Source organism: Leiobunum rupestre, chromosome 7 (genome assembly GCF_980474605.1).
Source record: "Leiobunum rupestre chromosome 7, qqLeiRupe1.1.hap1, whole genome shotgun sequence".
NCBI classification, from domain to species: Eukaryota; Metazoa; Arthropoda; class Arachnida; order Opiliones; family Sclerosomatidae; genus Leiobunum; species Leiobunum rupestre.
Genome location: NC_143390.1, coordinates 19,130,353 through 19,142,964, shown reverse-complemented (window position 1 = coordinate 19,142,964; position 12,612 = coordinate 19,130,353). Strand labels below are relative to the sequence as shown.

Here is a 12,612-nt window from a genome sequence, read left to right as displayed (position 1 = left end):
TCGCACAAATACGATCCGGATCGTACATCTGGCAACTCTGAATTCTGCGAAAAGCCGGACATGAAACTGAAAACGTGCTGCCATCTCTAGTATTTGCGTTCATGACTTTTTGTTTTTAAACATTTACAAAGGCTTAGCTTATCTCATTTGTCAAAATTTAAATTAATTTGTTGTGAAACAAGAAGCGAATACAAAATGAAAATACTTACATTAATAAATCCAATATGCTTAATATTATTTCCAAATTCAAAAAATTCCTAATTATACTAGAATAATATCAAAATTAAAGCGAAAACGACGAACGCATCACCAAATTCCGTACTTTCTTTTCCGGCTTTATTACAATCCCGCTTTTATCTACCCGCTAGATGGCATTTCATTCCGACCAGCCGCCGTTTGGATTAAGCAGGGAGAATAAAAAGGCATGGCTCATCGTTGAAATAAAATTTGATGTAAATTAATGTTAAATCGTAGAAAATGGCGTTTATACGAAATATCTGCAAAGCTCATCAACATCTTCTCAATTCTATATCGCTGCAAAGCAAGTTATTTTGTGTTTAATAAATATAACAAAAAAAACCTTTGCAATGGGCATCCTTCATCTTGGGTCAGGGGTCACTACTTCACACACTTCAATGCTAGAGGGGGCCCATGTTACCTTTTTGCATTTTATCCTAATTTGTTTAGATACACCACTGCTCCCACTACTGAATTTCCTTAGATAAGATCCTGTATTCTACAATTTTTACGCCTACTTAATTTGGTCATTCTTTACAGGTTTTTCAATTTCAAGAGGAAGCACCAATACAAAACCAATCAGTTTATATTATGAAACTCAAAAAAGAGAAACATCATTTTTAACAACTGGTAATAATTGCCAAAGTGCACATTTATGCAGTTTACCATCAGTTTGTAATTTCAGTAAGTGCTGAACAACTCTGGAAAGGAGTTACCAGTGTTAGTAATGCTGGACGGAAAAGGGGTCGTGGCAAAGGTGTTGGGAAAAAAACAGCCAAAGACTTAAATAGAGGACAAGTCTTGGGAAGTGGTAAATTTGAATTTTAGGTCAACTAAAAGTTTTGAAAGCAATCATAAACTGAAATACCATTATTCAGGGAAAATTAACATGGTTTGGCCTGGTTTAAACGCCCCTATTATCAGAGGCAAAGAGGTGGTAGAACAAAGGGAACTACCTCCTGATAAGGAAAGAGAAGAAAGGCTAATCCAGCTACGAAATTCAATGAAATCATTCAACATTTTAAGACTTCACCCGCTAGAAAGAGGATTTTCTGGAACAAAAATGCCGGGGCGGTCAATTGGACCTCCAGATCCAATTGGAGAAGGTTAGGTGGTTTTATTGTTTTTAAAAAGTTTTACAAGAATCTTTTAATATATAATCTTGTGTCACAGAAATGTTTGAGAATTTTGACTGCAAAGTATTAGAGGTATTTAAATCATTGAACAATAACTAATTTGATGATAAACTAATAGAACTATTAAAGTAGATGCGCATGGTATGTTCAATGAAAGGCAATTTAGGAAGAACTAGAAAAATGAGAGTTCTCTGTGTTACTGGGAATAAGAATGGTTTAGTTGGTACAGAATATTTATCAATTTAATCCATAATTTTGTGTAAATTTATACGTTCTTGGTTTTTAAAGGCATAGGGATGGGGCGAGCCGCTGATGGAAGAGTGGCGATGAAAAAGGCAAAGAACCACGCTGGTCAATTATTGCAATACATACCCAGATATGAGGAGCATACTGTGTGCCACAATTTCTGCTCCGAGTACCACAAAACTAGGCTCTTTGTTAAAAAAAAGCCAAAAGGTTGAGGTTTTCTAGGATCTGGTCTATATTTCTCTAATTTTAAACTAATAATTAATTTGCAAATTTTTAAGGTTATGGGCTCATTTGTCACAGGGTAATTAAGGAAATTTGCGAAATGATTGGAATCAAAGATATTTATTGTAAAGTAGAAAAGTCAACTAATCCATTATACCTAACTAGAGCTTTTATTCAAGGATTGCAAAGCCAGGTACCGCTAAAAAAATTCTTATTTAAACCAGGATAATAATAATTTGTTTTATAGAAAACCCATCAAGAACTAGCAAATGCTATGGGGTTACATCTAATTGAATTTCGTCGTGAATGTGACAACTTTCCCAGAGTTGTCGCCTCCCCAGAGCAAAATGCAGTTCGTACGAGAAAAGAAATACCCCCAAAAGAAATAACAGATTTTAATGAAATAATCAATGAGAGTCGAGTTGAGGTTCTTCAAGCTAAAAAAATTCCATTTTACAGAAAGTTGCCGAGCTGGCAAATAAGGCTTAGAAAAACTTGGCATCAAAGAAACTTTCCAGAAGTTAGAAATAGAATAATGGCAGAACATGGTTCATTAAAAAGTTTTCTAACTATTAGAGAAGAGGAAACTCTCATGGCTAAAACTTTAGCTGCAACTAAAGAAGAGTGATTCTTAATCAAAGTATAATGAATTTGTGAAAGTTAAGTAATAAAATATTACGTGCAGAAAATTTGTGGTCTCTCATTTAAAGATACAAACATAATTATGGAAAATCAGTATTGGCAGTGATGAGGTCCAGCTTTTGGGTGAAAACTCTTATAAATTTTAATTTTAATTTAAAAGTCTTCAGATTTTGGCAGTCCCTTTTCAATGATGTTCAAATTGCTTCTGATTGGTATGCCTCTGTTTATAGGTAGAAAATCTTAGATATCTGTAAGATGCCAGCAGGGTTGGCTGGTTAAAACCATTTTTTTAAAATTTTAATTATGTGGTTTTTTTAAAATGATGAAATTCTTACCAGCTCGCTTGTGTATATACATTAAAAACAAAAATAATTTAACCACTATTGCACAATTAAAAATTCTATTTATTCACACAAGACTAGTGGCGTAGCTGAGAGTTCGCAGGGCCCGCAGCGCAGGGGAGCCCCAATCACCATAAAAAAATTTAAAAGGGGGAACCCCATTGAGATTTTTGGCGGGGGGGGGGGGGGGGGGGCTCTGAGTTCTCAGCTACGCCATTGTTCATCAGCCACCTGACGACGAAGCGTGAAAACTGTCTCGCAAACAGCTGTTGTGTGAATAAATATATTTAATTGTGCAATAGTAGTTATATTCGGTCATCATGTACCCTTCATCCTATATTTCACTTTATCTACTGTTTTTCAATAGGAATCCTTATGGTTTTTCCTATATTGTCCTTTAATTCGTTTGAAAATTTTCTATTTTTCCTATAAAATTTGAGGCATTTTATACAAAATCAAAACTTTAGTTCTGGTGAGACGACTTGTAAAAAACTAAAATGTTCTGGTGACGTGAGACTTGTAATAATACTCATAATTTTTAATTGATTGGTAATACGTATGCACGGTTAAAGAAAAGCGAAAAGCAGTGTTTAAAACCACCCGATTTAAAATAAAAAAAAAAAGGTCTTTTGAGTTTATATTAAAAAAACTTTTTTCCAACCCTGCATGCCAGCGATTTAAAGGCACTAAATATCATAAGATAACTTGGGCATTAGCCTAGATGATTTTTATTATTAGTATCAGAATCAGCTAAACTTTAAAAATGGCAAGCACTAAACAAAAATAATAACGAACCATTGTAACAACGTTTATTAATATACTTTTCCCAAAAAATTGTTGCATAAATTTTGAAACTTTCAATCAACAAGAGCGAAAATATAGGAACATTTACAACACTTAACTTTTTTTTTAAACTAAACAATATTACTTTTATGGCAATGATATTCTATGAATGGCCTTTTATGGCACTTGGTATTTTCTAAAAACAACTTTCACAACGTTTTGTTTTAGGAGTATAGAAGATATAATGGGTTTTATATTACTTTTGAACTACCAAATTTTAATTTTCTAAACTATAAACTTAACACTTTGAAAGGCCTAAATAATATATATATATATATATATAAATTCTTTTAAAAGCTCACTAAATTCTGAATTTTTTTTAAAGCACCTTGGGCTTTTACCATAATTATTAAGTGGAGGACACGTTATTTCACTGAGAAGGTAAATAAATCCTAAATGGGTAAAAGGGATTTTTTGAAATGAATTAAAATAAATCTAATTTATGTAAAAAAAATCTATTTTTTAGCAGGTCTGAAAATTTAATGAAATAAAACAGGTTAGAATAGACATTTTAGGTATACTTTAAAAAAAAATTCAACTTACTTGCTGCTAGTATCATCATCACGGGGCTCATGAGGGGCTGGAAGTTTCTCCCAGGAAGGTTCGATACCCCAAATCTCCCTGGCATACTCGGCAATTGTGCGGTCACTAGAGAATTTACCGGAGGAAGCAATGTTCATGATAGCCATTTTTGTCCACTCTTCAGTATTCTATAATTCAAAATATACCATTAATTGAATAGAAAATTTATCTTAAAAACTCAAATTTACCGTAAACATATCGCTAACTCTCTCTTGGCACTTGATGTAAGCTTCATAATCAGCAAATAAGTAAAATCTAAAACCAAATTATTTTCGTCAGATGAGTTTTTTGTATTAATTAAACACAAGTAATATACCTGTCATGGTTAAGTAAAACATTGGTAATATCCTTGAACATATCAGGATTTTGAGGGCTGAAAAAGCCACCGTTTATCTGATCTATGCACTGCCTCAACTCAGCATTCTTGTTGTAGTAGTCATAAGCGTTGTAGCTATGAGAGTATTTAAAAGATTTAACAAAAAATAAGACTAACATTAGGAGTTGGATTACACACCCTTTCCTCTGTAGCTCTTCAACTTCTTCAACTGTCATTCCAAAGATGAAAATATTTTCCGGACCCATTTCTTCTTTCATTTCGATGTTAGCTCCATCCAAAGTTCCAATTGTTAGAGCACCATTAAGCTAATGAGAAATTTACAAAAATCATATAAATCATTTAAAACTTAAATTATATCAAAATAATTTAAAGTCAATCCAACCATAAACTTCATGTTTCCAGTTCCCGAGGCTTCAGTGCCAGCAGTTGAGATCTGTTCGCTAAGATCGGCAGCAGGAATAATCCTTTCAGCTAGCGTTACGCGGTAGTTTTCCAAATAGATAACTTTAAGTTTGTCTCCCACAACTGGATCGTTGTTTACAACTTTACCAACAGCGCATATCAATCTGATAATTTGTTTGGCCATGTAATAGCCTGGGGCAGCCTGAAGCGAAACTCGTTAAGAAAAAAATTACAAAAGGAATTAAATAAAAACTTAAACTTACTTTGCCTCCAACCATGACTGTCCTTGGAACAAAAGGGGCTGTAGGATCCCTCTTAATTCGATTGTAGAGGGTGATTATGTGAAGGCAATTTAATAGTTGACGTTTGTACTCGTGAATTCTTTTGACATGAATGTCAAACATAGATGCAGAGTTCACAGGTATTCCATATTCCTTTTGCAAATATCCAGCCAACTTCATTTTGTTCTCCTGTTTAACCTTTTGAACGGACCGAACAAATCCACGATCGTTAAGGAGCGGGATTAATTTCTTCAGCTGATCTAAATGAGTTAGCCATTCTTCTCCAATTTTCTATTAACAAGGGAAATTTTTTTATTAGTTATAATAATACTTCACAAAAATAAGCAAGTCTTACATCAGCAATAATATCCGCTAAACTAGGATTGCAAAGTAGCAGCCACCTTCGAGGGGTTATTCCATTAGTCTTATTTTGGAATTTCTCAGGGTTAAGTTCGTAAAAATCTCTGAACCTAAACAAAAAAAAAAAAGGAAAATGTAAAGTTTATACACAAACAATATACAACCAATGCCATACTGATCTCTCTTAATAATTTCAGAGTGAATGGCAGCCACTCCATTAACAGCGTGAGAACCAATAACAGCCAAGTGAGCCATGTTAATTTTCTTTTCATAGCCTTCTTCAACTAGAGACATTCTACGCAGACGGTCGACATCTCCAGGAAACTTTTTATTTATTTCATCCATATGCCTGGCATTGATTTCGAAGATGATTTCCAAATGCCTGGGCAACAAATTTTGAAGCATGGAAACTGACCATCTTTCTAAGGCTTCTGGCAACACTGTATGGTTTGTATACGCACATGTTTTAACAGTGACTTGCCAGGCCTACAATATATATCGAGTAAAAAACAAGATATCATTAACATAAAATATTTATCAGTAGGACACGAAAGACATTTACTTTATCAAACGAAAGTCCTTCAATGTCAACTAAAATTCTCATTAACTCTGGGATGGCTAAAGCTGGATGGGTATCGTTTAACTGAATGGCAACCTAAAATATAAAGTATTAGGATATTATAGTTTTATCTTTGGTTGTGATAAGATAATAGCTGTCTGGAAATAGTAGATGTCACTGACTTTTTCATGGAACGTGTCAAAAGACGTTCGCACCGGGTCTCTGCAGCCAAACTTTGAGGATTTGAATCTGCGAATGATATCTTGAAGGGTAGCGGCACACATGAAATACTCTTGTTTCAAACGAAGTTCTTTTCCCTCAGTTACGTTGTCATTGGGGTAAAGAACTCTGGAAATGTTTTCGGCAATATTTCTGTCGAGAACAGCCTGAACATAATCTCCATCATTGACTATATTAACCAAAACACAGTTTAAACTCAACTACAAATAAACAGGAAATCATTTTAATAATTTTCTTACAAAATCTGAGATTGAAACTGTTTGAAGATTTTGCTGCCCATAATCTCATAGTATTGACAATATTATTTTTGTAACCAGGAATAGGACTGTCATAAGGCATGGCAAACACAACCTTAAATTAACAAATAATTAAAAAATACTAAGAGTAAAGTTGACTCTTTATATACAATTTACCTGAGTATCAACCCATTTAGAACCTTTATCGGTTTTCTCAACTCGACCATAGAAGTTAACAGGAAGCATAAATTCTGGTCGTGCTTTTTCCCAGGGGTTACCGTATCTTAACCAATCATCTGGTTCCTCAATCTATATTGCAGTGTTAATTTTATTAGGTTTTGACAAGCTCAACATTCGTTGCAAACAAACCTGCTCTCCATTCTTAATTTTTTGGGCAAAGATACCATATTCGTATCTAATGCCATAACCAACTGCAGCCAGCCCCAAAGTGGCCATGGAATCTAAGAAACAAGCGGCAAGCCTGCCCAAACCACCATTTCCCAAACCGGCATCTTCCTCAATGTCCTCTAGTTCCTCAATATCTAAACCCATCTGATAGAGAGCTTCATCAACAGCACTTTGAATGCCAAGATTGACCATAGTATTTGTCAATGTACGCCCCATATAATATTCCAAAGAGAGATAATAGATTCTCTGAAAATAATTTGCAAGGGGCAAGTGAGAAAAATCAGTGTTAGGTCATTAACCTAACCATATAAGTTACTAATATATTTTAAATGGGGTGATTCATGTCATTGAACTGTTACAGCTATAAATCTGATATCAATTCCTTCCCAAAATAAAATGATAGTCTGACAAATTCTCCCCTCCATTAAATATCTTTAAAAAGTGTAGTTGTCTCAATTTAAGAGACCCCCCAATTTCCAAGGCACCATTTCAGCAAAGGGGAACCCAGGGGGGGCAGCAACTTGAACTGGGTGACACTGAAATGTTTAACAGTCTATTTGTTAACAAACAAATGTGGTATAGTTCTATTTTAAGACATCTTTCACTCAAAAAAAAGCACCATTCAAAAATTTTCTACTAGGCACTACACCCCCAGCATAACAGAATGAACTGGCAAACTAATTCCTTTAAACAATTTGAATAATAAATAAACTTAAAGCATTCAAGATGTTCTAGTTTAAGAAAAAATAAAGCCCTAGCTTTGTGGTGGTTTTGTCTAAAATTATATAGACGGTGGAAAATTGGGCCCATTCCAACAGTGCAAATTCATATAAAAGCTTGAGTAGAAGAGTAAGGGGAAACAAATGCTATTTGATCTATCATTCACCACCAGTAGAGAAATTCTATGGGTCAAACCATAGAATATACTCAAATGGTGAATAGTCATTGACTTGGTCCGCAATGATTTTAGGATATAATTAATAAACTAACTATGGTGGACAATTTACCAGCTTATTGCAATAAGGGTTACATCATAACGATTAGTATGCATTGGGGAACTCAATTTACTAAGAATCTGGGTCACATGATAATAAAATACTCCCAACTATAATCCCACTGTTGAGGGTTAAGGGTTAACATTATTAAATGATCTTTTTGATAATCAATAAGGCAGACTTGGACATCAGAGTTACATGAAATATTAAATGCATATTACCTTTGGATCCTTTTCGTAATAATATTGCTGCGTTCGAATCCATCGACTGACCAAGTGATCCTTAACAGTATGGGCCAGTGCAAAGTAGTAATCTCGCGGGGTGGCGACATTTCTATCCTTTACTAAAGTGTAATGCAAATGCCTATTGAAGGTTTTCTTGACATTGGAGACATTTTCCACTTGGGCAATTCCGCGCACACTAATTTGCTTACGCTTTTCATAATCGCTATCGGGTAGAGCGGACATTTTAGCAAGTGAGAAATTCTAACCTCTTTTTCTAGGTCAAAATTTAAACGCTTTAGGCTGGCTGGAATGATGTAATTTTTCAAAGGCAAGGCTTGTGTAGAGCTAAGCTAAGTTGCGTCTCTTATTTTTGACCTGCAATCTGAGCTAACGAATGACCACCTCCATCGACTAGTGGATGGTAAAATACGAGATTAGCAACAAAGGGTGCAGTTGCCGGGCGTAATTCGTGCCAAAAAAATTAAAAAACAGCGATTGTTGACTCCCAGGCTTCCCGCTAGCTTTTTATCGTCCTTGGCCGGCGAAAAGATTTCCATCAAGGTCGCGCCTGCGCGAAACAAATAAGCAGACGAATGTGCAGAATTGGTTTTATATGGATGCTAACGACACCTATTGGCCATATTTTTTTCACGTGATTCTTAGGTGATTAAACACAAAAAATTAAAATCAAAATTTTTAATCAACATTTTGCAGCGAAAATATAATAAAAATCTGACGTCATAACAAACACATTTAAAGCATAGCGCCGAATCGTTAGCGTCTAATTCTTTTAAACATAATAATTTATATAAAAAAACCTTTTGGAAGAAACATAACTAAGGCTGATTCCGTGCTATGCTCTACAGTCCTATTTTCTTAAAAAAATAAAATACTTGTGGAATTGTATTTTTTTACAAAAAAAATGGAATGCATTATCAGGGGATAGATACAACTTTTTAGAAAAAAAAGAGTGAAATTATCATAACACTGAGTCACTGACTAAAAAACAAAAAACTGAAATAAATATTTCCAATTCTTTAAACAGAATGGCTATATTTTAGAAATTGGAATTAATTATTTCATCCGAAGAAATTTCAAATGACAATCTCATATCGTACTTCATATTTTATACGCAGAACTGACACATTATTTTGAAGAGAATTTACTGTTTTTCAGTTTGCTAGCATCTAAATGCAAATACTCGGACACAAAAATACGAATAATTTTGTTCAAGTTAGCCATTGTTGGGTGGTGTAAGTTATCTCTGTTATCAGAATCCTTGTGCCAAACATGAGGGAAGGGGCTGGGGATCAAATGAATGATTGGAACTCCTCTTTTCATGAAAGGAATGTGGTCATCCTCAACATGTGCCCAAGAACTTCTGGTATCAAAGTATTCCGTGACTGCCTGAGGAGGATGACTTTCCATGGTCTTTAACAGATTCATTTCTTGTTCTGAAATCAATTAACATTAAGTATATTAATTTTTAAATACAGAAAATTTAAAAAAAAATAAAAATTACCAATATTTGGAAGACGGGTGTAAATTGAACTAGTCTCAGGGAAATAGTTAAAAAACTTTGGGTTTGCAGTGCCAATTAAATCTAACAAAAGCATAACATCCTAAAAAAATAAACATCAATTATTATTTATTACAATTAATTGTTTGGCAATTTTCAAGAATAGCGTCCGCCCTCCTATAATTTGTTTTGATTGTGCTATATTATAGCATTTTTTGCAAGGAATCTATTGCCGTTCAAAATATTTTTTGGAAATTAATACTTAAGGAGATCTCCTTAAGTATTAATTTCCAAAAAATAATTCAACAGCAATAGATTCCTTGCAAAAAATGCTATAACATGGCACAATCAAAATTAACATATAGGAGGAGGTGCTATTCTTGAAAACAGCCAAATATTCATTAAAACTAGGGCTGTGCGAGTACTCGGTCTCGAGTCCGAGTCGAGTACTCTGACTCGGACTCAAATATTTTAATTTTTATTACTCGAATGGACTTGTGAGCCGTTCACCGAGTCCTAAAAATTACTCGCAAGTCCGATTTTTTTAAGACGAGTCCGTTATTTTCCACCGAGTCCGTCATTTTTATTTGTTTATTTTTTTTGTAAAAGTCCCGTATTGGCGCTGCGGTAGCGTTAACGCAGTTTGTTTAGTCAGAGGTCACATGACTCACATGGTGAATAGTTCTTGTAGTAAGTTTTAGTAACCAAAAAAATCCAGATTCCAGATATTAAAACATTTTTGAAGAAAATTTTAATTACTTAAATCAGTAAATTAGTAAAATTACTTCTTATTATAAAAATGGTAGATAAGTAAATTAAGTATTTTAAATATTAATTACTGATTTAATTTTTAGGGTGATTCTGACTTTTTAGCAATATAAAGCTTAGATAGGGCTCAACTGCAAATTGGGGACTCTGAATTAATTTAAGACTCGAATTGGATTCGGAATAAATTTAATGCTCATACTGGACTCGTTCGGAAATTTAAGACTCGAATATTGCTCGTGGCTAATTCTTAGGGACTCGAAGACTCGAATGAGTACTCGAAAGTGGGACTCGCAAATTGGTGAGTCCAATTTTTTGGGACTCTGACTCGACTTGAAATCCAAAAAAGAGGACTCGCACAGCCCTAATTAAAACCAACAAATATTAGGTACCATTTGATCCAGCCTCGAAACCATGGGTTCATTATTTCTAAAGCATTTATTTTGACCAGTAGTTGGCGGCGTTTTATTCCAAAGAGTAGCTAAATGTCGGCTGCCATAAAGAGAATCGGTATTAGTCCATCGGTCAAAAGCTTCTTCTCCATCAAAAAATATAAATTGTAGGCTAAGATCTTCAGACTAAAATAAAAGAACAAAATTTTAAACTTTATTTCGCCTTAATAAAAAAATTTATAATTACTTTTGCTTTTTGATCGTGAAGAGATTCGTGCAACACTCTAGCTAAATGAATCATCATTGCGCAGGGGACAGCCGAGTCAGTTGCCCCCACAAACCTATTATTTTTACTGTATTTAGAGTCATAATGACATGACAGCACTAATTGTCGACAGGTATTTGGGTTGAGAGTGGCAATAACATTAGTAAATGGTTTTCTTCCAAGCGGCGTTCTGGATGTAAAAGCATCTTCTTCAACATACCAACCAAGATCTTTCATAGAATTGAATATATACTTAAAAAATTTTTTTAAATATTAGAGCTCTTAATTATATAAGGTAATTCAAGTTTTTTAAACATACTTCTCTGACTTGTCTGTGACCTTCAGTTCCAGGTACTCGAATCTTTAATAAATTGTCTAAAGTTCTATTGAAATCATCATGATGAAGGCTATTCGTTTCAGCCAATGTAAGCAAGGAATTTTGATCAAACCGCCTTAACTCGTGGGTCCACTTGAAAAATGTATATAAAATTTAAATTAATACTTGTACGAACAGGTATGAAGATGAATTTGTCTTGTCAAAAGGTCAAATCATCTAGTCGCAGACAAAAACACCTTACTAGCAAAACCCGTTTGGGAAGAACCACTTTAAGTAAATAAATTAAGAAATGGGACAAGTATGAAAATTTCAAAAGACATGTCTATACCTGTATAAAAAATTTCTTCCTATTTAAAATTTAGATAGAATTGGCAAACATAACAAGAATTTACCCATTACATAACATAACATAATATCCCTGGTTGGTATATTTTGTTAAATTACAAAAAGTTTTATTTGAAGAATTGCAATTCAATATAACATTCCAACCCGGTGACCGATGTACGTTTTTAAACCTCACTTCCTATACCTGAGGGCATGATGTGGTAAATAATAAATCTAACAGGAATGGCCTATTTCCAATATAGAAAGTTTTACACATTCAATACATGCTAGGCGAATAATTGTAAAAACTTTCCCTTAATGGATGAGGAAAATGACAAGCAGATTCTCAGTCAAATACAATACAGTAAAGGCTGTCTAAACAATTATACAGCTACTACAGAAAAATATCCCAATACTGAGTATAAAAGTATTTCAAAATGTTAAGCTTTTCAGTTAAGTTATAGGTATTATATTTACCTTGCTTGATTTTTGAGACCAGCTCACAGCGTTTACGGGTGCATCCCTGAATGTTGCCCACATAAAAAACCTCAAGAGCACGAAAAGTGGAAGAAAAAATAAAGCTTGGCTTAAAGTCATCTCGTTCGCGCTTTGATTTAGAACGAAACTCGCGGTTTTGTCGTCGGCAGGAATACGCCGTCCGTCGTCCTACGGGCTAGATGTCAAACTGCCACCGAAAACGCGCAGACGAATCGAAT

General features: G+C 34.2%; 3 protein-coding genes across 3 annotated transcripts; 1 reads left to right on the top strand and 2 right to left on the bottom strand.

The window, feature by feature from the left end:
* Window positions 1–372: 372 nt before the first annotated feature.
* mRpS5 (mitochondrial ribosomal protein S5) lies at window positions 373–2,533 on the top strand. Its single transcript, XM_090153186.1, has 9 exons — window positions 373–541; window positions 778–867; window positions 923–1,048; window positions 1,116–1,343; window positions 1,411–1,445; window positions 1,506–1,596; window positions 1,662–1,829; window positions 1,901–2,037; window positions 2,092–2,533. Exons 1-9 carry the CDS (start codon window positions 478–480, stop codon window positions 2,470–2,472), a joined length of 1,320 nt encoding a protein of 439 aa, XP_090009312.1. The 5' UTR covers window positions 373–477; the 3' UTR covers window positions 2,473–2,533.
* A 1,103-nt stretch (window positions 2,534–3,636) lies between these two features.
* Window positions 3,637–8,830, bottom strand: Glyp (glycogen phosphorylase). Its single transcript, XM_090154081.1, has 15 exons — window positions 8,292–8,830; window positions 7,037–7,321; window positions 6,845–6,976; window positions 6,671–6,782; window positions 6,374–6,600; window positions 6,195–6,287; window positions 5,808–6,118; window positions 5,628–5,742; window positions 5,255–5,563; window positions 4,972–5,193; window positions 4,767–4,894; window positions 4,569–4,703; window positions 4,441–4,507; window positions 4,214–4,380; window positions 3,637–4,141 (listed from the first exon to the last, which is right to left on the bottom strand). The coding sequence occupies exons 1-15, from the start codon at window positions 8,535–8,537 to the stop codon at window positions 4,126–4,128; spliced, it is 2,565 nt and encodes an 854-aa protein (XP_090010207.1). The 5' UTR covers window positions 8,538–8,830; the 3' UTR covers window positions 3,637–4,125.
* Window positions 8,831–9,009: 179 nt separating this feature from the next.
* LOC149935011 (glutaminyl-peptide cyclotransferase-like) lies at window positions 9,010–12,509 on the bottom strand. The gene is made up of 6 exons (XM_090154080.1): window positions 12,374–12,509; window positions 11,555–11,704; window positions 11,218–11,487; window positions 10,971–11,156; window positions 9,817–9,916; window positions 9,010–9,748 (listed from the first exon to the last, which is right to left on the bottom strand). Exons 1-6 carry the CDS (start codon window positions 12,491–12,493, stop codon window positions 9,441–9,443), a joined length of 1,134 nt encoding a protein of 377 aa, XP_090010206.1. The 5' UTR covers window positions 12,494–12,509; the 3' UTR covers window positions 9,010–9,440.
* Window positions 12,510–12,612: the final 103 nt, after the last annotated feature.

What these genes read in the sequence shown, in the direction of transcription:
- mRpS5 (XM_090153186.1), top strand. Translation starts at nt 478, where the DNA reads ATGGCGTTTATACGAAATATCTGCAAAGCTCATCAACATCTTCTCAAT. An exon ending in AGGACAAGTCTTGGGAAGTG is followed by an intron (nt 1,049 to 1,115) that starts GTAAATTTGAAT and finishes ACCATTATTCAG; the next exon opens with GGAAAATTAACATGGTTTGG. An exon ending in TTGACTGCAAAGTATTAGAG is followed by an intron (nt 1,446 to 1,505) that starts GTATTTAAATCA and finishes CTATTAAAGTAG; the next exon opens with ATGCGCATGGTATGTTCAAT.
- Glyp (XM_090154081.1), bottom strand. Translation starts at nt 8,537, where the DNA reads ATGTCCGCTCTACCCGATAGCGATTATGAAAAGCGTAAGCAAATTAGT. An exon ending in TTGACACGTTCCATGAAAAA is followed by an intron (nt 6,288 to 6,373) that starts GTCAGTGACATC and finishes TTTATATTTTAG; the next exon opens with GTTGCCATTCAGTTAAACGA. An exon ending in GAAATTATTAAGAGAGATCA is followed by an intron (nt 5,743 to 5,807) that starts GTATGGCATTGG and finishes TTTTTTGTTTAG; the next exon opens with GTTCAGAGATTTTTACGAAC.
- LOC149935011 (XM_090154080.1), bottom strand. Translation starts at nt 12,493, where the DNA reads ATGACTTTAAGCCAAGCTTTATTTTTTCTTCCACTTTTCGTGCTCTTG. An exon ending in GTCACAGACAAGTCAGAGAA is followed by an intron (nt 11,488 to 11,554) that starts GTATGTTTAAAA and finishes AAATTTTTTAAG; the next exon opens with TATATATTCAATTCTATGAA. An exon ending in CACCCGTCTTCCAAATATTG is followed by an intron (nt 9,749 to 9,816) that starts GTAATTTTTATT and finishes AATTGATTTCAG; the next exon opens with AACAAGAAATGAATCTGTTA.